The sequence below is a fragment of the Idiotropiscis lumnitzeri genome, chromosome 8, assembly GCF_059441095.1.
Source record: "Idiotropiscis lumnitzeri isolate Australia: NSW breed Sydney's pygmy pipehorse chromosome 8, RoL_Ilum_1.0, whole genome shotgun sequence".
Taxonomy (NCBI): Eukaryota; Metazoa; Chordata; class Actinopteri; order Syngnathiformes; family Syngnathidae; genus Idiotropiscis; species Idiotropiscis lumnitzeri.
Window position 1 is genome coordinate 8,066,282 of NC_142398.1, and position 26,231 is coordinate 8,092,512.

A 26,231-nucleotide genomic window follows, 5' to 3' on the forward strand; every position below is an offset into this window, starting at 1 on the left:
TCTCGCCTCTCTTCACCTTTGCAGTCAAATCGCTCCCTTGCCTCCACACCCCTTCGATTCGCCACCACGTCAAGAGCTCCTTCACCTCGGGATTTAAAGGATTTAAACTGTGTTGTGGAATTGGCTTAGCGTCTGCGGGAGCACACAGTAAGAAACAGGAAAAAAGTATGCTATAACGCTCGTGTTTTACCCCCATCTCTTTCTAAATGTTCGCACTCGATGTGACTTTTCTAGTTTGGCTTCACTGTTCGAGTTGGGAGTGTGAGCCCATGCGCATGCGCGGTGGTGATTGACACACGCGTGTGTGCGGTAGCCCGATAGCGAGCTTGCTAGGTGTACGATTACAAAACACAACAACGTTTACTTTTACTACTTTATCGTTTCAAGGGCAACACTCGATGTCACATGTTTTTTTCACCTTGCAGAGAAGGATTTATTTTAGGATACTTTTGATGGTCTTCTGTGTGGACAAAAGTATTGGGAGACTCCTTGAAATTCCCCAGAATATCCTAAAAATAAATGTACTTGCCTATTGGTGTTTTATCATGTGTAACGCTTGCCCGACCACGCATCATAAATTAATCTACTTTTTTTAATTTAGAATTATTGGAAGGCTCATGAATCTCAAATATCAGGTATGATGCAGGCGTTAAATTACCTGATGACGTCACACTGTCATTCCATTACACTCTGGACGATGACATAATATATCAATGAATGTTCTGTAATTATAATTTCCCCTTTTACCATCATAAAAAAGCGAAAGCTTTAAACATGAATTCATCATTCAACTGTATTACAATACTTATTAGTGGGAATGTGCTGGTTATCATGAATAATGAGTAATGTGTTGCATTGCATTGAATTTCATTGGATGAGTAGCTGAACCAAAAAAAAGTCACACTGTGATGACATGTCACAAGTCACAAGTTTAGGAGTGTCTCAGATAAATCACCATCCCAAGTTATTTTAACTCATTCATGGCCATTGGCTTTTATTTAAGTCAAAACATACATTCATTTTAACTGGGCTTGCAGTGAATGAGTTAAAACAAATTCCCACAAGCACTAAGAAGGCACATTTGATGCCGGCAGTAAAAAAGAATTTGTCGAAATTTATAGATTACATAAAGAATCATAATGGGGGTAGGGCAAATAAAGACACATTAAAAGTTTTAGTCATGCTGGTAATTAAAATATTGTATAAATAGAAAATAATAATAAAAAATATATACATATACTTAACAGGCATCTTAAAAAATATATATATTTCCAACTTTTAATATAAACACAAAACCAAAAATAAATCCAAATGAATTGCGTTTTAAAATACAACAGTTCAGAAAGAAGAAAATAAGCTAAATTATATATAAACAATATTCATTATATTATAAAAATAATGGTTTTGTTAAATACTTGAACATCAATTTCACAAGAAAAAATGAAAACATTAAAAAATCACAAACTTTTTTTTTTTAAAGAAAAAAGTTATAATTATGAATAACAGTTGCAAAAAAACAAACTGACACAAAGTTTAAAAACAAATATTGGTACAATGACTGAAAAAAACTCAGAAACAGTGGAGGAAATAAAAGGTATTTTTTTTATATTTCAAAGTAAGTACAGCAATTGCAAAATATTTTTTTTTTAAATTACAGAAAATTAAAAAAAGTCCAATAATGTTTACATTGATATACAATACAATACAACTTTTTTATTTTGAGGACCATTTTTTTGTAGTTGCAAAGAAGCAAGCTGGTATTGCAAATAACAAAAGTGCAAAAACAATGCACATTTTGGCTTTATGTAGTAACATTGGGACTGCCTCATTGTTTATAAAGGTTGCAAAACAATGAGCAGATTAATGTTTGTATTATTTTTGAAAAAACTAAGTAAAATTAACAACCCTGTTGAGCAGGTGCCATGACCAGCTCAGCTGTGTCTCGAGTTTGGGATTAGCCGCAAACTCCTCCCCTTCTTAGACCGACCCCACCTTTCCCGAAACGACCCCCAATGCTTTCTGACTGCTTGGATAATCTAACAATATTTTGTTATTTTACATTTACTGGACTAGTATTAACCCGTCAATGGGAATTAGGATTTTAAAAGACATTAAAATGTACCAAAATTGTGTAAAAAAAAAAAGGGTTGAGTAGGGTTTGAAATGTATAACTACTAAGTATATAAATCAAAAGAGGCAGTTTCACCAGCTTCTCATTTTTTTGTGTAAAGACTAGAACATGTAGCATAAAAATCTGGTCGAACAATTTGTGCTGTTTTTAACGCCTGTTCTACATCCTACATATTCCATAAACGGGCAGGCCCTGTAATATGGATTATGTTTCCACAAAGGTAATGTAAACAGACTGGAGTAACACACCGCCCTCCACCAAGACCAAACAATCTGTCCGTTCTAAAATAAAAACTACTTTTTGCACATAAATCATTCAGTTGGAGTCCCGGATAGGGATTGGTTGAAGTACGAGCTCTGAAATTTGCACCAAATGACTGCTTTAAACCAAAATGGCCGATTTGCTCTGAAATTGCAGTTGTGGCTCCTTGAGACTTTTATGTGCATCCTGTCATGATCAAAATGTTTGCTGAAATTCATGTCAATTGATGAACTGGTGTCGGGTACTTTTTTCCACCCTAACTTTGCAGGGAGTGCTATTAGTTAAAAAAAATATATATTGGTTTGATTTGGTGATTTATTTATTTATTTTTGTGGAATCCTGCAAGCTCACAAACAATCTAAAAGAATAGTACACATTTGAGTGCAGACTTCTGTCAAAGCCAAAATGGTAACAAATGTCCGGTAAAGAAATGGTGGAGCAACGTACTTGTTTGTTCATTTTTTTTTCAACTTACTAGGCTACTTCATGTTTTGTGAAAGATGACAAAAGATGATAAGAAAAGCTACAAACATCTGCACAATTTTTTAGGGTGGACTTTAGCAAGTTACACCAGTCTCGATCAAACTTGCTATCGCCAAGTGCTGACAAAAAGACCTTGAAGGTAAAACTGGATGAACAAATAAAAAATAGTCAAACTGGTTCATTTTTAAACAAAGTAAAGCAAATATTTGCCAGTGATGAATCAACATTTAACTCCTCAAACTCTCTTACACATGACTTATTTGCATTGCTAAAATCAGTCGACCGTCCCGCTCTTATGGCCATATTTTTTTTTTAACCTGTAAACGTCATGCAAACAATCCTGTGATGAGATTCCTGAGGCAGACAGAAGCCTATTGTACACCCACCCTCATGGAAACGCGACAGTCAGAGTGATGTCATTGCATGCCCACATTGTGTTCATACAATATCTCAATTTAGCTTTAGCCGCGCGAGCGTCAAGATAGCGAGCCCCGAGTTTCAATGAGCTCCTTTGTTACTGTCCTTGATATGGTCAGATTCCTCTTGACCTAGAAGATTAACACGTAGCCTACCTACATTTGAGTTTTTTAGCCGAATGAGTCAAATATGTTGCTCAGCCACCAAATATCTTCAATGAAAATGAACTTCAATTGGAATCCACACCCCATTAACAAATTCACCATTCATTCTTATTTTTTTTTGGGGTTGGGCGGGTGGAGTGCTTATCATCCTTTAATAACTGAAAACTCATCAAATCACAGTTTTTTTTCTACCGGATATGAGGGCATCAAAGCCCTATTCAGAAGAAAAGTAGTTCTTTGACTCCATATTATGGCATCTATTGTAAATTTAAAACCTTTTTATGGGGGCAGAGTCAATTACTAATGGTTTTCCTCGAATTGTCCTGGTGTACACCCCGTCTCAAAATATTTTCGTGATAAACACTAATCTATGCTAATGCTAATTTACTTGGCATCCAACATTTGTGCTTAGCTTCCATGTGTTTGTCATCAAAAAGCATTTTTTTAAGTAGTATAAAAAAATTCGCACCATACGTTTTCCAACAATTTAAAAACACTGGCATTTAGTTTCACCGCTTCACGTTATTAGTTTAATTTTTTCATGATCAGCTCAGTAGATAACATCCGTCGCATATCCAGTGACTGAACGGCCGGTATTGTCCACTGGTCCACCGTTTTTAAAGAGCACAAAGTTGGTGACGAGGTTATCGTGGGAATTGTATACTAGTCGAGGGTTGTATTTTTTTACTAACCTTGTAAAGCTTTGGGATTCACCATATAAACAATACTGTGTGTGTAGCATTTTCTTGTTGACTTGTGGCCCTGCACTGACTTCACTTGAGGCTTTAAATATTTCATCAGCCGCTATTGCTTTGGTTGCACTCCGTGTATCGCCGTGGCAAGTTCTTGGAAACTCTTCAATGCTTTCTCTGAGTTGAGATAATAGAAAACCCAAAATACAATAATCCCTCGCTAATTTGCGCTTCACTTTTCGCGGCTTCAGTGTTTCACGGTTTTTCTAACATATTATTAATAAATAAATGACTAAATAAAAATACAGCCATATTGAGGAAGGGTGTGCTGCTTTGAAGATATGAATCGATTCAGAGGCTCCGTACATAACCACGGCTCGACCAATGAGAGCACGGGTGGATTTATCCCTTGAGCTGACTGGCTTCACAGTTCACATCATCCCAGCATCGACCCTTGTTGTATCGGCCAGGCTCATCATCCACATTAATAAATGAACGTCACTTTTGACCAAAGTTCTGTTCGGAAACTCATAACGTTATTCAAATGTGCCGTTGAGTTAGTCAGAGTCGAGCTGGATACGAGGATAGAGATACAGCTGTGTTGAGAAGCTGTGAGCAAACCATGCTCAGACACCCAACAAGCACGGCTCACTCAGCAAGCCAAGAACAACAAAGCATCGGCAAATGAATTGTTAAAATGATTGTTCAAGTTTGGTTCAAACAGCTTAACTAAAATCCCTAGAATTGTGTTTTAGCCAAAGGTCCTTGTTGATGTTATTGTAAAAAGCGAAAGTTAAGCCATGATTATTTGTGGCAACAGTGCACTTTGTCGCCCAAAGGAATCATGGCTTAATTTGCGACTTGCAAAATAACATCAACAACGACCTTTGGCTAAAATGCATCGGAGGGTTGTAGTTAAGATAAAAATTAAAACTATTACCTAGTTATTAGCCAATGTTCCAAAATTGTCCCCCGGCCAATTACGACGGAAGATTTGCTTGTAGAGCAACGCTCACAGCCTGCAGCTTGGTATTTCTTCTTCATTTTGCATTGTTAAAGTTAAAGTTGTGTAACAAGTACTTATATAGAAGGTTGGCAACCATACGGGGAGTGGGGGCTTGGTGTCGCAATGACATAATGGAGGCGTAAATCGCCCGCAAAATAAAAATTCTAAATACAATTTAAAAATTATAATAATAATTAAAAAGTGTCAACCTCTACTTTGCGATTGTTTTTTCACTTTTCATGGGGCATTCCACTCCAATTAACTGCAAAAAATGAGGGATGCGTGTATGTCAGCAGAAAGATTGTTTAGCAAGAATATTATGGGTGTGTCCTGCTCTGCCTGGAGCTATTTGAGCATAGCACACCTGTGCAAGTGAAAGCCTGTAAAAGTGCTGACAGCAGGTTGAATTCAATCCGCAAACCTCCCTCAGAGCAGATATTTACTTTTTTTTTTTTTTTTTTATTCTTGCCCTTCTCTATGAGACGCTTGGCCTGGGATTGTAATTTTTTTGCTTGTTTGTAACTTTTCTTCAGCTACACTTCCGGAAACAACCAAGATTCAAAGAAGTCTTTGGCTTACCAGTTTAATAAATTGTGTGACTGAGCTTTTAACTAAATTTTGTGAGACGCAGGATGCCAGGCAGGAAACAAAGACATATTTGTTGAAGACAAACTACTTTTTTATTGATTTCATTACTGAAATTAGCCTGTTAGGTGAGTTGAAGACTAGAAATTGTCCTTGGTCTTCTTCACGAAAACACAACCGATATCTGACGACAAACTGTGCAGCAAGAAAAACATGCAGTCACTATCGCGATAATCACAAGCATATATTCATAATCCTTTGAAAAAAATGATTAATATTAGCGCCGAGAGGAATGGAGACGTCTACATGGACAGTAGATACAACTGCCTGTAAAACTATTAAACTATAAAAACCATTTAATTATTTTGTAATTAAGTTTAATTGTATAATTATTGTAGTTTTATTTTGCTCCGTACTGACATTTTTTTAGGGGCGGGGGCGGCATTTCTATTCATTTCAGTGGGGAAAGTATCTCAATGCGGCACTATATTTGTAATTTCCCTTTTTTGTAGAATTCTTGAGTATGCAAACTAAGAAATCAAAAAACACATTCAATATCAATTATTTGAAGCGACAAAAATATTGAGAGGCCACTTGGAAGTCGATCATGTCTTCTCAGTAACGTTAATCCCGGTCGCGGATGACCCAGACCCAGTAGTCCACTGTGTTTATTTTAACACTATTATGACATGAAAGTGAACTTTACAACACATGACCACATGACACAATTCCCACGATGGACGGAGCTGATGCTGCCCCCCCACACTCCCTGTTCCCTCCGCTTTCTTGCAGTGACAACTTAGCATGGTGGTGTTTATAGTCCAGGACAATGCTCTTATTGTCTTCCTGAGCTGGAATGTTGAGGACTTCCTTGAAGGAACGCGGTGATGAGAAAGCGCTGACGTTGCCATTTTTTTCTTTTTTTTTTCCTTCTCAGAGGGTGGACGCTCCGCCTGCTGCACATGTGGAAGTCGTCATCTTTCACTGTGGTCTTTCCCTCATCCCCTTTTTTCAATCTCCTCCCCTTGCGTCCACGTGCTTCTCGGAGCATTTTACTCACGTCCAGTCATTTCCCAGCATGCTTCGCCTCCTACACTCCTCACGCAAACAATTCCCACACGCTCTGTCTCACTCTCTCTCTGTCTCTCTGTTTTTATTCAGCCGGCGTGGCATCAGGACGTCTTGGTCGCTTGAACCCCGCGTTCCTGCTTGAAGATGCTCCAACCAAGGTAGGACCACAACAACATTCCATTCATGGAATTTCGACCAGATGGCAAAGATTTGAACGCCCTCGATGGGAATTCAAAATGGGCCGCTAGGATTGGACAGAAGGGACGTTTAGGAAGGGTGAGAATTGCTATCGTGACAGCTTTACAGTTGTGCCCCCCGTGGTGACGCTATGCCTAACGACTTCTGTGAAGGCTTAGGTTGAAGTTTTCAGTGTGTTGTCTTCACAATGGAACAATGGAAGCAGGGTTATGTGAGTGCTAATCGGAGATTTGCTGCAAAAATCGGAGGTAAACCAATGCAATGCCAAAAAGTTTTTTTTCAATATTTGTCATTATGTTGGAAGTGGAAAAATGTTGCAATGCAATGCAAAGAAATCGTATTTTGTGTTTAAACTAAAATAGTCAATTCATAAAACAAAATTGAGAATACTTTCATGTTTTTCCAGAATAAATTATTTACAGTAAGTATTAGAGAAGCAAAGAGTGATTTCCTCGGACAAGTCACGTTTTTTAGAATTAAGTCATGATGTAAGGAGAATTTTTCTTTTTTCGAGGGAAAGATGTGTTGTGCTACAAGAATAAAGTCCTCATTTTCCTGAAATCTGTTTGTACAAAGGAAAGAAAAGTTTGCTGTTGTTTTTTTTTTTTTTAATGTAGTCATAGTCTTACGAGAATTAGGTTGAATAGCATCACATTTTTCAGAAAACGCACTTGTACGATAACTAACTTTTTTTAACATTAATAATGCTCCACAAAGAGTCTTAATTTTCTTTTTACAATTCTTATGTGAATGAAATTAAACATATTCAAAATGAAAATCCTAGGCACTTTTTTTTTTTTTTGTCACCGCCATTATGTCATGAATGCATAACATCTCTCCAGAGACAGCAAGACTTGTATCCTGTTTGCAAATGTGACGAGAATTGTTCAAGCAGGTTAAACAAGGTTGTCAAAGCAAACCGGTGTCTTACTTTTCCAGTCACCAACATGTTGCGTCTTTTCTACGGCCAAATAGATGCCAACTTTCCCAAATGAACTGCAAAGTTACAGTTCTGCTTGTTTGCCTCCCAGGGAATGCCACACAGTAAGCACACAGCAAATGATTTGTTTTCCATCCAACTGGCACATAGCCGCAGCGCGCACTAGAAGCCTCTCAGGACGTCTGAGCAATTTGACAGCTCGGCCCCTCCACCCAGTCATGTGACTTCTCGTGTTATTGTTCCTGCATGCCTAGCATTGCCGCAGCGCGGCGGCGCAGAAGAAGAACAGCGTACGGCGTGGCTCTTCAAGGAAAAACATTTGTGTTTTTTCCACCTAAAGCAGGTCCTCTGCTGTTCGTCTGTCTCCCGTGGTTATGGAAGTTGGAGACGCCCTCCTCTGACATGGTGAAAGACGCATAAAGACCGGTCGCCGGCATGGCTTCCATGGTTGCCACCGGAAACCAAGATGGGCCGTCCGTGGTGCTCCAAGGGGCGGATCCCGAGACATGCATGATTGTGTTCAAGAACCACTGGGCTCAGGTAAATGTCAGCAACCTCCACTGCTCAGCGCACATTTGGTGTAACAAGTGAAAGTGAAACGTCGCCATGAACTAAAAAAAAGAAGAAAATTGCAGTATTAATTGATGACAGACAAAGTTCAAGTTGTGTCAAGTTACTTTATCAATTGTAAGAAGTCGTTAACCACTGTTAATTGTAACACCCAATAAAATGCATGGCAGCTTTTACTGGAGGAGTTGATTGATGATCATAAAATTTGCGCAATTCTAATTTTTAAGCAGAATTTCTTTTCCTGCATAAAACAATTTTGACAATTTGTTGTGAGGGGGGAAAAGTGAAATTATCACCCGATTATTTAGCATTTTCTTTAACAAATCATAATCATCATCAGATTTCAATCAAAATGTAAGGATTCTTTATTTATTTACTTTTACGCGGTTCTATTGGCCTTGGATTTTTGCCAAATATATATTTTTTTGTTTGGAGAGTTGGGGTCAAATATCAAGGATATTTTTTAACAAGGTCTCTTCAATTTCTTTTCAAAATGTGTGTCTTCATTTTCCCTGCCAGATATTTTTTTTTGTAAATGATGAAAACATATTTTTTAACCAGATGCAATTCACAACCAATGTTTTTTTTAAATTTCAAAGATTTTCACTTCTAACTGGATTTTTTTGTTTTTCTACCAGATATAGCAATGCGATGTTTCACCAACAACTGGTGAAAAATTTGTCAGCAAAAGAAAATCCCCAAAATTTTGCGAATATTTTGCGACATTTGCGCCACAAAAAAGAAAAAAAGTTTTTTGTCTTCGGTAACATTTTCCCAATGTTAGGGATTTTTTTTCTTTCTTTTAAAATAAGCATTATTCTAGCTTGTTTTTGGCTAGATAAAAAAGGTTTTTAAAAAATTGCAATTTTTTTTTTATTTATCTTTTTGTCTAGAGCAATTTTCTTTGTTAATTTCGATTTTTTTTTTTTTTTTAATTACTTGCTTATTTTTACCAAATGAGTATATTCCTGCAACATCTGCTATTCAAAGAGCAGCAATATAGCCAGTTCTGGTGCCAAAAATAACAATTTTGTTTGCACTCTTCGTTTTGACAACGAACATTTAAAAACAATTACATCATATCCTCAAATAACTCCCACTGTCTGTGGTGAGCGTTGACAAGATGACAATGATTATTGCTTTTGGATAATTCTCTTGGGGTTTGAAGTGGGAGGGTCAAGTATCGCTGCCCCGTCATTGAGGTGAGGCCCGGTCAAAAGTATTTGTCGCTACAGTGACGGCACAACATGCTCCAGCCGTGTCCCGGCAACACTTAAGTGCAGAGCAGTTCTCCTGCCAGTGGAATCTTGGCAGCGTGGCGATGTCTGTCTCAGCTTGCCCGCCCACCAATGTGGGACACGCTTGCAGTGCTACGCCCTCACCCATGCGAATGAATTTACATGTTACTTTGGTTGTAAGAAAGCTAAAAGTCCTTCAGCCTCCTAAGATACTTTCTGCATACAATTTGCACCGTTCTAAGGATCTGTACTTGACAAATTGCAAGGGGAAACGCCCACAATTCTAACAGTTTCATTTCTGGCACGAACAAGGACATTTTTATTCCAGATGTACATGACTGTAGAAGCTGAACTACTATTCAATATTGAAATGTTGACGTCAGTGCTACTAAAAACTCTTGAGCTTTACTGAAGAGCAGTGATTGAGTGGAAGTATATAGTCTTAGGTATTATATGTCACATTTAATACAGAGCAGCCATTGATGGAAAATACTTGTCTTATATTTTGTATGTAATATCGAACAATTTACATATCGTAAAAAAAAAACTAACGTTTTATATTTAACGCAGTGCTGTTTAATTTATTTTATATTGAATACAAGGCAATGTTTGAACTGAAAAATGAATAAATAAATGTGGCTGATTATGTGCATTTTCAACGTGTCTTATGTATTTTATATAAAATATTACCTTGTTTATATTCGCATTTTAACCAGTGGAATCACGGCTATTAATTCTATAGCGTTTACATTAAATCACTCCTTCTTTACATTTCTAGGATGCACTTTGTCACATTTCCATTATCGTCTCCTAAATTTACACAAGACAAGAGAAATGTGAGTCAGAAGAATTCATGGGGACTCATCTTTTTAAATTCTGCCCGTGCCAAGAAAAGTGAAGGTGGCCCAAAAAAAAGTGGGCATGCAGTCGTCCTGTGGTCTTTGGTTGCGTAGTTCGCTAGAGTGCTGTTGGTTCCCTGAGGCTCAGCTCTCAGCAGGCTCCTGTTTCCATCGACCCACTCGTGTTGCGATAGTTTGTTTGTTGCTACAGCAAAGGTAGATGACGAAGGAGGCTGACTCAGCACACACACTCAAGAGAAGGAAACCGTGAAGAGACAAAGGACAGCGTCTCTCGCTTGATTTGCTTGTCTAATCATATCATATCGTGTTTGATTATTAACCTGTCGGCATTAGCAGAAATCTATTACGTTTGATGTGTACATCAAAGATAATCATTGTTTAAAAAAAGATTACTAACAATGTCAATGTCAATTAGATTTTTGGAGTTAGACGACCAAGTCAAACTTTATAGAAATTCATTCAGAATTATGAGTGAACACTTTTGGAAAACTAGTATTTTTAGGGAGTACTTTTAGATTTGAGAGTATGAAGGTAACTTACTTAAGTAGTTCAATAGCTTTAAGATGCTTAGTTAACTTAAGAGTAACACAAGTGTATTTTAATGGTGGTTATTTTGATGGTACTTTTTGGTGGTCATTTTCACGTGGCCTTAGCCTATTTCAAAACACAGACACGCACATGTCGTGTTACGATAAACATGCAATTTCTCCCAGCATGGGAAACCTCACTCCATTCCTAAGTTTGAAATTTCCTATCAACACTAAACTCCTGTTTCTTCTTGGCAGGTGGTGAAGATCCTGGAAAAGCACGACCCGCTGCGCAGCGGCACCTCGGCCTCAGCGCCCTCACTGGGCGGCCTGGGCCTGGGCGGCGGCCCGCGCTTCGGTCCCGTACCGGGCGACGAGGCCAGCGCGGTGCAGAACTATGTGGAGCACATGCTCTTCTTGCTAATGGAGGAGGATTGCGGCAAGGCGGGCGCCATGGGCCCCATCCTGGAGTTTGTGGTGCTGGAGAATGTGATGGAGCGCCTGTTCGTGTGGAGCCTGCGCCGCGAGTTCACCGACGCCATGAAGCTGGAGCAGCTGAAGATGTATGAGATGCTGGTGTGCCAGTCTCGCCAGCCCTTACTGCACCACAAACCGGTGCTGCGCCCGCTCATGATGCTGCTGTCGGCGTGTTCCGGCTCGGCGGGGGCGCCCGGAGTGGAGGCCCAGCTGGTGCTGCTCCTGCACCAGCTTTGCTGCGTCCTGGCCAAGGACACGTCCGTCTTGGAGCTGTTCTTCCACACCAGCGAGGACCAAGGCGCTGCAAATTTCCTTATCTTCTCACTGCTCATCCCCTTCATCCACCGCGAGGGCGTTGTGGGGCAGCAGGCACGAGACGCGCTGCTGCTCATTATGTCCTTGTCGGCCGAGAACCAGCGAGTGGCCAAACACGTGGTGGAGAACACCTTCTTCTGTCCGGTCAGTGCAGCAATTAATTTTTCACCTTGTTGTACAGGGATTCTCAATCGCAATGTTAGTTATACACAACTACTACTTGTAGTCCTAAACACTCAAGGAATTTAAAAAAAAAAATCAAACTTTTTAGAGGAGAATAATGTACAAAGATGTACAGTATTTTGTCAGGACAAACAATTGCAATATTACAAGAATAAAGTTCATGTTTTCTGAAGATAACTAGCTTAACAAGGTTAGAAAGTCATATTTTACCAAATTTTAATCAGTTCAAAGATGTTAAACTGTATTGTAATATTATGCCTTTTATTCTGGAAAAGACACCTTTATTCTTATGGGATGCCTTTTGTTTAAAAAATCCACTTTAGTCCTGAAATAATATGCCCTTTGTTTAAAAAAAAAAAGCTTCTCTTTATTCATTCAGAGACATCAGATTTATGTTACGTGTTATGTCACAGTCATATCATAGCTTTTAACAGGCACAAAGATCCAGTAGGGAGAATTAATAAATGAACTACTTTTATCAGGCAACATTTATGAATTATGGCAATCTAATAATTCCTTCGTCCCAACCTTTCAACACAGTTGAACATTTTGAACTTGAAGTTAATCAGAGGCTCTAAAAGTGGGGCGATTGTGGCTGACTCCCATTTAATCTTAAATGAAATGTGATTTGTTAGTTCTGAACACAAACATCACCATTTATATCAAGGTACGCTTGTTAATGACGGAATGATTTATGATGTTATTTATCTTAGTCTCGTTTTTTTTAATCACAAAATCCATGCATTTGAACAAGGGTGTGTTGACTTCATGCAGAATATCCACTGTCCGCCATGCAATTGTAAAACCAAAGAAAACCTTTAAAAACCCCACAAATGCTTATACGCTGAATCATATTCCTTCATGAATGTGTTACGGCCTGCTGATAGGAAAAAGGGTTCTCAAGCGCTACCACACTGCAATGACTTTTACACGTGTCTGGTTTTTATTTAATTATGCTAATCCTGCAATCACAACGCCATTGTAGCCTCAACCTCAGACGTGGCACAATAGGGGGAAAAAAATCAGCTTTTGATACCATTCCAGTCTTAACAATGGACAACCCTGACTGACATGGGCTTTGCTAACAGGTTATCCAAGGATAAGCTGACTGAGGATAAACTGCTGCTAATGCTGTTGTTTCTGGTCTCTTAATACACTGAATTAATTAACCATAAAGAGCAGAGAAATCCAGTTCATGCTGACATGGGTCATGTAAACACCACATGCTGTGTTGCTAGCTGCTGACGGCACACTTCAACATGGGCAGCGATTTGCTTAATAATTGAGGAAGCTCTTGATTATTTTGTCAATTAATCAATGATTCAGATAAATAAATCCTGTAGATATGTGTGTTTTATACATTGTATTAAGTGCAAAACTAAACAAGTGGAGCATATAAGGATCAAAAACGTTTGGGGACAACCGAATTTGCATTTTGGCACAATGTTGATATTACGTTATTTCAAAATGTTCCCTCCCTTCAACTCAACCAATTGGACATTTGTTATGGATCAATAAATAATCATCTTACCTTTGACCTCAGGTTCTTGCCACAGGCCTCAGCGGTCTGTATTCATCTCTTCCCACCAAGTTGGAAGCACCCAGTGACGAGTGGCACTGCCTGCACAGGGACGACTGGCTCCGCATGCCCTCCCTGGTCCAGTTCCTCAATTCCTTGGAATTCTGCAATGCCGTCATCCAGGTAAAAAAAAAAAATTAATAAATCAACTGTTAAAACTTCCAAGCCTTATCGCTAACTCCTCTCTCAACTTCCCAGGTGGCCCACCCCAATATCAGAGAGCAGTTGTTGAGCTACATCTACAATGGCTTCCTCGTGCCTGTACTCGCACCCGCTCTCCATAAGGTTCAAGTCGCCCAACAATTTCATAGTCATGTTTTTTTGTTTACTGATGACAGCACAGTGTAACATTCAGAAAATATAACAATGACAGCTTTTGAATTGCTTTTTGGTTCCCCTGTGTAGCTGACCCTAGAGGAGGTGATGACCACCACAGCGTACCTGGACCTGTTCCTGAGAAGCATCAGTGAGCCGGCCTTGTTGCAGACATTTCTGTCCTTCGTCCTGCTGCACCGTCACGAGAACGTCCACATTTTGGACACGCTAGTCAGCCGTATCAATACACCCTTCCAGGTATGCCAGGAAGGCAGTTCTCTAGAATTGGCATTAAACACCAGACCAGAAATGTTTTTAATTCTCTCCAAACAATGTATCATTTCACCTGTACATCCACCTGTTGCCATTCCTTCAAAAACTTTTTTGGTTGCTGTGCTGTGATATTTTTCAAATTGAAAATGGGTGCCCTGTCTCAATGAGGGTTGAGAAACTACAATATGTACGTGCATGTATATACATATAGTATATGTATATTGAATTACTGTATTCAATTATTTAAAATGACAATTATAAAATGTATATTATGAAATTAGCAAATTTTCTGACATAAAAAAAAATAAAACTGTTCAATTAAATTAAGAATTCAAATGCAAATGAGATAAAAATAGGGGCGTCAAAAACAATCGATATATCGACAACTATCCTTCCATTATCTTAGCCCAGGGGTGTCAAACTCATTTTTGTGGACGGGCCACACCGTAGTTCTGGTTTCCCTCAGAAGGCCGAAACGATAAATGTTTGATCACCTTATGTTATCACATACACACAACAATTTGAAGGAAAGCCAGTTTTTAAATCAGAAGCCAGTCAGTAATTTTTTGTTCAACAATTCTTCAATTCATTTTAAAAGGGGAGGATTTTTTTTTTTCAAATAAATGGCAATATCTCATATCTCAATGCTGTTAAAAGTGAAGAAAATGTGCTAGAAACAGGAAGTTGACACAGTATTTGTGTTTCCGGCTCACATAAAATGAGGTTGTGGGCCAGATCTGTCCCCCAGGCCTTGAGTTTGACACCTGGATATTAGCCGCTTCTCCTCAGTAGGGTCGCGGGGGCTGCTGGAGCCTATCCCAGCTATCTATGGGCAGTAGGCGGAAGACACCCTGAACTGGTTGCCAGCCAATTGCAGGGCACACGGAGACGAACAACCATCCGCGCTCACACTCATACCTAGGGGCAATTTAGAGTGTTCAATCAACCTGCCATGCATGTCTTTGGAATGTGGGAGGAAACCGGAGTACCCGGAGGAAACCCACCCAAGCACAGGGAGAACATGCAAAGTCCACACAGGAAGGCCATAGCCGAAATTGAACGCTGCACCCACATGACCACTCATCCACTGTTCCGCCCTCATTTAAACCATTTACATTGTATAATTGTAGAGTGTTGCCATGGCAATGCCCAGACCATTCCAACTTCCTGGTCCCGTTGCTAGTCAGCTGTGTCAATAATTGTGTTTACCAACAGTCAACAATGACACGCCAACATATAAAGCATGCTTTTCTTTTTTAGATTTTTGCTCTCTTACCATTTGAGCAAACACTCATCAGAAAAAAAAACATTAGGTACACCTGAAATGTCTTCCTTTGTTTCTCCAGCTGGGCATTGTGTCACTGGCACTTTTCCGCACGCTCATCGGTTTGCACTGTGAAGATGTCATGTTGCAACTCATCCTCAGGTCAACTTCTGGCTCACAAAAAAACCCCAAAATAAAATCATCAAAAATATCAAAATCAACTCAGAGGGTTGTTCACCACGCACCATGTCCTTTACATCCCCAGGTACCTGATCCCGTGCAATCACATGATGCTGAGTCAGCGACGCGTGGTGAGGGAGCGCGACTTCTACTCGGCGTCGGCGGCCAAGATCCTGGCCTTGACGCCGTCCTGCTGCTCCCCCGACCGCAGCCCGCCGCCACTCCGACAGCTAGAGTCCATACTCTTTTCAAAATGTGAGTCCATTATATTTCAAGAGTCATTCAAAACGTGGAAAAGCATTCCCTTGAAACTGATCTGTCTTGAATTTCTTGATGACTTTTCCTTAGCTGAGAAAGACGGCGTCCCCGTTGAGGGCGACCCCGTCGGCAACTCCTCGTGCACCATCGGCTCAGAGATCTACTTGGACGTCAGCTACCTCCACTACCTGGACGACGCCCGCGAACGCATCGGCATCTGCATGCGGGCTTGCCGGGTGTGGTCAGCCGCGTACGATGGGGAGGACCCCCCTCCGGAGAAATACCAACCGGGCGTCCTGGAGGACCCGGCTTCCAGGAAGCGAGCCTCACGGGCGCCGACCTCAGTGGCGGCACAGCACCCCAGAACCGAACTACCGGTTAACCAGTTGGAGCTGGAGTGGGACGACAGTTATGACGCGTGCCCGCCAGGTACCGCCGAGCCCAAGCCTCCGTCCTTGCCGTCGCCTTCTGCCGACCACCCCAAGCACATCGAGGAGATGAGAAAGTCGGCCATTTTGATGGTGAAGGGCTCCTACATCGAGGAGAACGAGTTCCAGGATGACGTCAAGGTCTACGATCTGGTCGCCAAGAAAGACACCACAGCCGCAGAGGTGGTGCCATGCAAGGACCCTAACCCGCAGAAGAACGGACTCACCCAGAAGCACCAGGCCGAGAATGGTCAAAGTCCAACCGACTTGGGCGAGGACCTCCTGGCTCAGTACGAGGAGCTCATCCGGAACTTTGACAGCGACGCAGGGGCTAAAGTTGGAAAATGTGACAGAGAAGCAAAGGTTGACGCCGTGGCAGAGGATGAGGAAATGGACTTCACTTCCTTCTCGCCAGAGACGCCAGAGCCAGAGAAGTTGCAGTCTCCCTTTGGGTTGGCGTTCCGCGCCTCCACCAGGAGTCAGTCAGCACCTTTTACAGGTTAGTTGGCAACGTAGCTTGAAATCAGAATCCTGTTTTTGGCCAAGTAAGTTAAACCACACAGGGAATTTGTTGCCGCTAGTTGAAATTGTTTAGTTCTCCATGACATAAACAGAGCGAGATTATTATATATCTCGCCATCAATTATGTGAACCGCTTCTTCTTCCAAGGGTTGCTTGTAAGGACATCGGCAAATGTTAATGTGAAATTACACTAGCTTGTAAATCAAGTGGGGCTGGGTGACTTTATTGTCATGATTAGTGATTGCTATAAATAATCAGTTTGATCAAAGTGATCAGCTGTTAGCACATTCATTCGATCGAACATGGCAGAAAAATGCATGATAACAGGCGATCAGTCGAACTTTTTCTGCTCCATTTTTGTTTATGTTTAGGTGCTGAAAGGATTTGTCTCAATCACTTATTTGGTTTTATCTGTAAAAACACACAAATATAAAATTTGCTGTTCCTATGTGGTGTTTCAATTGGTACAATTAATCAAATTTAATCATGATTTTGTTTTTGGCTTCCCGCAATCATAAATCATTTTTCTTAGATTATAATGTTTTTATGTGATAAACGTACAACACAAAGAATGACACAAATTGTATACCTAAATACAAGACAGTGCGTTTTAGAAAATGCACAGTCAATGTAAAATCCCATTGGCAGACTAATAGAAAGTTAGAATGGCGTTTGAGGAGTCATTTTCCTTCAAATAACAAATATTCGCACATAAACACTGTAGAATGCAAACCAACGCTGTCCTCTGTTGGTCAGAGTTAGGGTTCATTGTAATTTGAATTGTAAAAGTTAATTGTACTTTATGACATCGAACAGCTAACCATAATATTATTCTACCCGTCTCTACATGTTGCCAATATAACCAGTAGATAGCTGCTCAAAGATGTGTGTAATGCATATAGTCGTCCCAAGTTAACGTTGCTCTAACGTTGGCAGGTCCGTTTGTCAGCGTCCTGTTATCTCGTCTGGAAAACATGCTGTCCAACTCGGTGCACGTCAACCTGTTGCTGACGGGCATCCTGGCACAGCTGGCCGCTTACCCTCAGCCTCTGTTGCGCTCCTTCCTCCTCAACACCAACTTGGTCTTCCAGCCCTCCGTTCGCTCACTCTACCAGGTAACGCCGTTTGAGTCGGTACGGTTTAGGTCTGTCTCAAACAAATCTTTTTGCAATCAATTATTTCATTGATTACTTGGGTAATCAAGCCTCTGATTGATTTCCCATCAGGTCATGGCCACAGTGAAGAACCAGATCGAGCAGCTAGCTGCAAGCAGTAAAGACTTTCCTGACATGATTGTCGCCGCCCAACACTGGCTGTTGACCAGGGACACTCTGTATGGAGAAGCAGGTGATGGAGATTTTTATTTGTTTTTTTAACACCACCCCCCCCCCCAAAAAAAGTACATTTATTATTTATATATATATATATATATATATATATATATAATATATTAGTTTATTTATTTAGGAGGAGTGAAGAAAATGAACATATTCCCAACCTCTTGTTTAGGATGAAAAATAAAGAACTTAATACGATATGATATGAATGTGACACTCACAAATGTGCAATATTAATGTCTCGCGCAGGTGTACCTAATGCATATTGCATTGTCCCCCTCAGACAAAAGTAATCGAGTGCGAGGCGGCGGAATCCTGAAGAGCTCGCCGCCGCCGGAGCCCAGGTCCATCTCTGCCGAGCGTACTGACGTGTTCGCCACCGTCCTCTTCAGTGAGTTTCTCAAAGAACTCGCTGCCATGGCCCAAGAGCACTCCATCTTGTCTCACATTCCTATGGAAGAGTAATTCAATCCCCTGCCTTGACAAATCAACATCTTTTATTTTTCTATCATCTGTTTTAGGCCACCAACCAAAGACATGTTAGACATAGATATACATTTGTATTTATTTCATTTTAGGTTTTCAGCAATCACCAGCCCTTTAACGCAATTGTCTCAGGGTGAGCGGCCATTTTGGACTCCAGCCTAGCCTAGCGTTAGCTACGTATTAGTTTCAGCGAGCACAATCCAGCTGTGGACTGTCTTCTTTCAAGTAATGGCGTGGCCATTTTTGTGAGGCACAAAATGACATTTCTGTTATTATTACTTGTACCTCAGAGTCTGTATGATTGAAGCCAGGTTTCCTCCATTTTCGGTCACTCGGCCTGTTTAATGACTTGTACATATTGTAGAGATTTACTATGCAAATTAAGGAGAATGTTAAGCAATATTGTCAGGTAAGGTGGTTGGGTAATTTAAGTGTTCCTTTTTGTGTTCTTTTTGGGGTACTTATTGGGTTTTATTTATCATGACATCAGCTTGCATTGTCTGTTACAATGCGGTCTTTATGCTAGCGCCTCATATGCAATTTGATTCATATTTTAAAACCATTCCCAGGTAGGTTTTTTTTCTTTATTTGTTGTCAAAACACTCCAAGGATCAAGAATTACACTACACTACACTTTTACACTCCTTGCAGAACCTTTGAAGGGCGACTGTCTCCGGTTAATTTTTACTTCATGCACGGCACTTTATATGCAGCTGTGGTTGTGCTCAATAAAGTTGAGCAGAGTTGTACCGCAAGGCCAATGCCAAGTACAGCCTTTCAATACCATCGTGGCAAGGGGTGGTGCTTTTAGAGTGACTAGGCAACAAAAAAAGCCACAATAACGACAGCACTTCACTCTGTATGTGGCATATGGACATAGTCCTCATTAATGCTGTTGAAATTCACCTAGAAATTAATTGCTGCCTAGCAGAAGCTAATCTGTACATCCATCCAAGAAAACTCCATGCAGCTCTGCTTTTCTTTTAGCTTTGACTTGATTGCACCTGTGGGGGATTTGGGTGTTTCTGCATGGTAGGTGTTTTAGATGACATTATCCGGCTGTTTGAAAGTGGCTCTGAATCTTGTCATCCTAAACCTTCTAAGTCATGGGTGGAGAAACTCAGTGTCTCGTGTCGATTATCCCCATCAGAATTCTGAAGGGCTCACAGACAGATGCATTTTGGGATATAGTTACTCGGTGGTTTCATTTCAAATGTGATAAGTGGGCAGGCATTTCACAAGCCCAATTATTTGTCTACAAGCTTTTTAAATGTTTTTCTTTGTATACCTCTTCTGAAGGTTAGCCATGTATTGTCATAAAAGTCAAAAATATTTTCAACATGGTGCCTAATTCACATTTTGTGCCTGACTGGAAAGAATCGAACTGGAACAATTGAGAAACATGATAAACAAAATCATATTTTTAATTTTTTAGGTAAAAAAAAAATCTCTGGCATTGAACAGATGAATGTAGTCATGATAAATTAAATTAGGCTGAAATCCTAATGTCTTTTTATAGTAACATACAAGCAATAAATCATGCAATACAGTCTCAATGTTGTGCTTGTTTTCTCGTCGATGACATGAACACAAAGGCAGCACAATGACATTTTTTTGAATGGCCACTCAATTTGACAATTTGCTGGAACTATAGTTGAATCTCCACCTCATGGAGAAATCTTGTCCAGCAGAATCTTGCGCAACACAATCGGGTCAGCTCGGCCTTTGGTCTTCTTCTGAACCAAGCCCATCAGCTTGTTCAGAACTTTTTGGTTGCCTGCCTGGAAGGCCTGCACCTAAATCCAACAAGGCAAAAATATACATATATATATATATATATATTTTGTGGGAAGGGGTGGGTGGCTGGGTACATAAATCCCATTGGAAATGAAATAAATTAAATTTATTTCCTTATCATTGTTCACATATTGTAATGCAAATGATTCCCCTGACATCTTGAATGTTTGTTTAGCACTTTGAAAGTGAATGAAAGTGAAATTGACAAGATGTGTCAGCGGCTTCTGACCTCATGCGGATGCGAGTCCACAATCTTGGTGCAGATGTCGTGCAGCTGCTCCACGTCACTAATGAGACTCAGGTCCAGCTCGCTGACGAGTTCCTTCGCCGTCTTCGCACCTGAATTCCTCCACATCTCCTGGAACACCTGACACACATGCGCACACATGTGTGAGGAATACTTACCACCAGTGTTTGTGTGTCTGGGGGTGTGTATAGTGACCTGCTTGGCCACTGAGGAGGAGATGCACTCCGCTTCCAAGAGCTCCAGCAGCTGGGCCATGGAGGACGGAGACACAGGACTGAAATGACAGCAAAGGCAATTCATCCTTAGAGTGGTCAATTCAAAGAAGTTCTGTTTGTTTGTTTGCAAAGAAAGTTGTAGAGGGACAAAAAAAAAAGATTTACAAGATGGGTTTTTTTACCCTTTAGACTGGCGGTCCATCTGTGTCAGTGTCGTTTTTGGCAGGCATTTAAGATTTAGTCTAAGTCTGGACAAAAATGCTTATTAGTTTTCATTACAATAAGTCATTCCTATTCGTGATAGTTTAGCTTGATTCACTTTCAGGAAAGTATTTCGCTCCAAAATTCCTCTTGTGCCAATGTGGAGGGCGGAGCTCGGCTGGCGTCTCCCGCAGCTATTCCAAAGCAGCTAACCCAAGTACAAATCTCTGTCTATGACTAAATTTAGCTAATCAGGTGTCTTGTAGCAAATTATGAAACCTCTGCTGTGAGCCTCTTGTTTACTGAGGCATTGAGAGAATTACTACTTTCCTTTGTTGTGTCTGTGACTCCATCCCAATGCCACTCAAGTGAGGATGTTTTGTCTGTCTGCGTCACCTTTGGCTGACGTTCAAGTCTTCCTGTTTGAGAAGGGCCAGCAGCTCGTTGGTCACCCAGCCAATCACCTTCCTGGGCTCCCTGCTGGTGGCCTTCAGCACACACTCAAAGTATTCCACCAGGCCATCCTCATTCTGCAACAGACAAAAACACACGGTCACAAACTTAGTAAGTTGAGTTTAATTGTCAGGTGGATTTCAAATATTTGGTGGCTTCTGCCACTGAAATGGAGTACTTGCACTAACAACATGGCTGCAAGCAGAGATGACCTACATTGGAAAAAAACAATCAGTTTGAACATATGAGCAACTTTCATAACCTCGCGAGTAAGGGTGAAAAGCTACATATATTGAAAACGAAAAAGTCGAAGAACCGCTCTGATTCTTCCGGTTGCTGTGGCTCAAGCAGAGAGGACATTTTGAAAGCTCAAGAAGTTTACAGCTCGGACCACCACTACTATAGACTGGAGCAAATTTCAACGATACTAACAAGGAGCGTGAAGCTGTGCTCAGGCAGAATGCTGTACATCTCCACGAGCCTGTCTCTCCTCAAGGCGGGCAGTTCGGGAAGTTTGGCCCTCAAACTCTGCACCACCACCGTCCGCTCCATGTCAGCGCCCGACGGAACCGAGGCGGGGTCTTCGTACACCATCAGGGGTGGAAGGTTGGGCTCGGGCATGAATCTGAAGAAGTGGACATGTGTCACGTGATGAAGACTACGAGTGGACGCAATATTAGGAACACCTGCACAATCCAATCGGCTCCATTGGCAGAAATAATTGAGAAAGAAAACTGTCCTGGAGGTGGCGATAATCAGCATTACAGAGGTGGCATTAACTCCACCCATATGAGAAAGAATCAATGTCTTGGCATAGTTCAATTCTATTCAACTCTTAAGTAACATACAATCATTTCATTTTACGAACCTTAAAATTATTTCGGTACAGTTTTTAACTTATGTGCAATCACAATTTAAGTCGTTTTTTCTCATTACATATTTTTAAGTGCAGTGTTAATGTTAAAACTTTTTATAATGTAACAGTGGCTTGCAATAATATTACTGATCTAACTAACTTTAACTAACAAAGTAGCTTCCAAATACTAACTCATTGGCCTTTCTAACAGACTATCCAACAGATTGACTTTCTAACCAAGTAACTGGTGGACCAAATAATCTAGCCAACCATTTGACTTTATTAACTTTATCATATAATTATCAACTAGCTGTTTGACTTTCTCACCAATTGACTTATCTTCCTTACAGACGCCCTTATCATCTCATTTTTAATAACTGAGTGATTAACCAACTTTTGAACCAGCTAACAAACCTGAAGATCTTTTTTTACTGCCCGACTAAGCCCTTAGTTCTCTGTATAAATTTGCAAATAACTGACTAAACAATTGACTACCTTGGCTAACCGGCTCCCCTAATCACTATCCTAACATGACTAACATTTTAACTAGGTAACTAACTGACCTATTAACCCATTCACTGCCAGCCCAATGAAACTAGATCTTTGACGTTTATAGCCGTCATCAGCAGTAAACGAGTTAACTTTACAACTAATTGACTAGTGACTGACTTAACTATTTGCCTGTTAAGGTAAAACTTTGGACAGAGCTCTAGTATTGAATCTCAGGTGTACCTAATGTTGTCTTCAGTAGATGCAGTGCGTTGTCACCTGTAGTCCTGGAGGCCCTCTTTTTCCCTCATGGGCACGGTTGTCCTATCCACAAAAAAAAAAAACATAACTCATATCATGCACAAAGAATGTCGCATCATTCAATGCAAACGTGTCACATTTTCAAGAGTTGTAACGTGATCCAACTCATGAAAACAAATTGGTCCATGTTGCAAGGCCACATGGGAGACAAAGCGTTCACCATCCAAAGCGACTCCCGTTGTGACGCTAATGAACCCGGCACCAGTCCTGCTCTTACCCAGATTTGGAATCGTAGGAGCGGGTCTCGTTGTGGACGCTGCCTCCTCGTCGCAGGACATCAATCTGTCTCCGGATCTCGTAGTCTGGCCGTGAAAGAACATCCGCCCAGTTTCAGTCGACATTTTAACGTCATGTGATGTGACGTCGGCAAGGTGAGCCCGTGGACACTTTGACTTCAATTTCAGTCGCCAGAGCTGGAAACACACTTACCGATAGCCCTGGCCAGGTATCGAACGCTGTTGATGTTCTTCACCTCTGTCCGGACGCCGAGCGGTTCGCCAGGTCTGTGCACCGACACGTTAGCGTCCACCCTCAATTGGCCCTCTGTAGAAAAATCATCAATCTTTTGGGAGGATACCAAACATGAACTCTCTTCTGACAGTGTTAATTTATTTCGTCATTAATTCTTGGATTCAAATCATATTTTGGGTAGCTTTTCTGTTTATGCAGAGTATGCATTCTGTGTATATCGATATTATTTCATATAGCGTATGATATAATGGTTATCGGCCGATATAACCGATATCAGGTGATATATCGCATATCCGTCTTTTTAGCTCCCCAAATCGGTTTCACTATTGGTATGGTGTCCCAAAATCTCAGATCGTTCCGGATGTACTCACAATGGCATTTGTCGTGATTTGTAATACTGAGTGACACAGGATTAAAACGGAGACTTAGGTGAGTGAGCGTCACACCCGACATGTTGCCTTGACAGGTGCCGAGCGCTTGCAGGATGAGTTGAAGCTCCCTGACGGCCGCCGCCGCCTCCTCGCCGCACGTCATGTCGGGCTCCATCACCAGCTCAATTAGGCCCACACCTGAGCAGGACATCACCAGGCTTCAATGCCGCATCGCTCAGGTGGCGGTGGCGAAACCACCAAGGGGGGCTCTTACCAGCTCTGTTGAGGTCGATGAGTGTTTGTCCGCGTGCGTCGTCGTGCAGGCTCTTGCCGCTGTCCTGCTCCAGCTGGATTTGCTTGATGCGGACGTTCTTTCGGACCACCTGGTTCCTTTTCTTGCCGCCTAGGAGGCTGTAGTTCAGTTCGCCGTCCACCGCCACGGGCTTGCGCTGCTGCGTGATCTGGTAGCCCGCCTGAAAAAAAAAAGGACAATATATTTGGGATGGGAAAGTACCGATACCAGCTACTGGTATTGGGCCGATACCAGTGTTTTTGTTTTTGCTTTTTTCAAGCCATCGGGGACTTCCCCACCCTGAAGATAAAGATAATCTGACGTTGAGTAAACCCTCCTTGGCAGTAGTTGTTGCTCTACTTCAGCAGTTTGACACATGAGGGTGTAATCATCAGTGCTTGACAGAAAGGTTTTGTTCAAAATGTTTTGTCATTGTGTTAAATGTTTTTTTTTTGTTAAATGTTAAACATGAAGTAATCGAGGTATGGATAGTCATTATTGGTGAGTACTCAAAAAGGGAATGACAATGGCGAAAATACATTCTGGATTGACGCCAATAGTCAATGTTCCTTCTGTCTGAAATGTTCTCAACACACCAACACTTGCTTTTATACCTTATGCATCAATCATGTATTTTTTCAAGTAACTTTAAAGCTGAAGGAGAAAGCCAAAGTTAAACAGTAACAAGTTCAAAACATACTCCCAAAAACAAAAATCCATGGACCCATACCTCCAAATAAAGTTGTTGATCAGATGACAAGAGAGCCAAAGCCATGGTTTTTCTCTTGAAAATGTTCACAAATCTCCACTTTCTCCCATTAGGGGGCAGTCAAATCAAGCAAGAAAGACTCTTGCTGACGCACAGTATTAGCAACTTGAAGGCTGGTGAACTTAATTCACACAGGCTGAAATAAAAAGAAATGAACACCCCTCCTTTTTTCTTCTATAAATTGCACACCCGCTCTCATGACTGCTTTTCTCCTACCTCCCATCATAAGTTGGGAGACATACGCCAAGTGGCAGAATAATGAGCGCCACTTTAACATCCCAGTGTTAGTTATTAACGTGCCAAATAAGATAAAATAAGAAGAAACAAATCGAAGACAATGATGTAAAAATCAAGGCACGCTGCACTCGATCATTAAAATGCAACAGCCGCGTTGTTGCTTTTTTACTCTCAAGGTTTCTTTTTTTTCTTCCTGAAAAGCACGAGAATAATAAATATTTCATCCGTTTCCCGTATTCCTCGAACTGCCCCCTGGTGCGTACGAGCTGCCCGTGTTGCCGTGGCAACCGTATCATATAACGTGACTCATACTCCATGAGCAAGGTGGGAGTGAAGCGAAGTGGAGGGATTTCACTGACAGAATGGCCTCACCAGGAGGAAAAAAAATTAAGACATGAATGTGGTCGTTCCAGTAAAATAAGAGTCGAGTTATTACTAGAATAAACTATCCCATTCATAGAATAATAATTTAAACAAAAAAATATATATATCATATTGACACCTATTATTGTGTAGCTCTCTAAACTCAGTACTCTGAGGTGCAACATTTCTGTTAGCTGTTGGCTCTCCACCCTAACGCGGTTGTCGTCAAACTTTTGTCAAAAGGCAAGTGTACATCTAAGCACTTATTTTGTCTCGTTCGCAAATCTAAATATATTTAGGAGCCTATTTAAGTGCTGATGGTCATTTTCAAGTGAAGAGATTATCAAGGAAATAAATGATTTCAAATATCGCTCACCCTAAGCGCACTT

At 40.9% G+C, this 26,231-nt stretch overlaps 2 protein-coding genes across 5 annotated transcripts in view; one reads left to right on the top strand and one right to left on the bottom strand.

The window, feature by feature from the left end:
• fhip1aa (FHF complex subunit HOOK interacting protein 1Aa) lies at positions 1-20,316 on the top strand. 4 transcript variants are annotated; one of them, XM_088302316.1, is made up of 13 exons: positions 1-147; positions 6,901-6,968; positions 8,289-8,488; positions 11,402-12,079; positions 13,662-13,820; positions 13,896-13,982; positions 14,103-14,270; positions 15,632-15,711; positions 15,815-15,984; positions 16,078-16,914; positions 17,874-18,052; positions 18,164-18,284; positions 18,558-20,316. In XM_088302316.1, the coding sequence occupies exons 3-13, from the start codon at positions 8,384-8,386 to the stop codon at positions 18,737-18,739; spliced, it is 2,766 nt and encodes a 921-aa protein (XP_088158442.1). In that variant the 5' UTR covers positions 1-147; positions 6,901-6,968; positions 8,289-8,383; the 3' UTR covers positions 18,740-20,316. The 4 variants fall into 4 exon arrangements, with proteins under 4 accessions (XP_088158442.1, XP_088158444.1, XP_088158443.1 ...); XM_088302318.1 differs by having other exon boundaries at positions 8,292-8,488; XM_088302317.1 differs by having other exon boundaries at positions 24-165.
• gatb (glutamyl-tRNA(Gln) amidotransferase, subunit B) overlaps positions 20,159-26,231 on the bottom strand; it is an 8,386-nt gene continuing 2,313 nt past the window's right edge. The window contains exons 4-13 of the mRNA XM_088302323.1: positions 24,456-24,654; positions 24,257-24,379; positions 23,769-23,882; positions 23,557-23,641; positions 23,298-23,342; positions 22,106-22,298; positions 21,617-21,750; positions 21,000-21,078; positions 20,787-20,924; positions 20,159-20,556 (exon numbers count right to left, since the gene is read on the bottom strand). Of these exons, the coding sequence (XP_088158449.1) occupies positions 20,428-20,556; positions 20,787-20,924; positions 21,000-21,078; positions 21,617-21,750; positions 22,106-22,298; positions 23,298-23,342; positions 23,557-23,641; positions 23,769-23,882; positions 24,257-24,379; positions 24,456-24,654 (1,239 nt within the window). The 3' untranslated portion in view covers positions 20,159-20,427. The remainder of the gene's footprint in view (positions 20,557-20,786; positions 20,925-20,999; positions 21,079-21,616; positions 21,751-22,105; positions 22,299-23,297; positions 23,343-23,556; positions 23,642-23,768; positions 23,883-24,256; positions 24,380-24,455; positions 24,655-26,231) is intronic.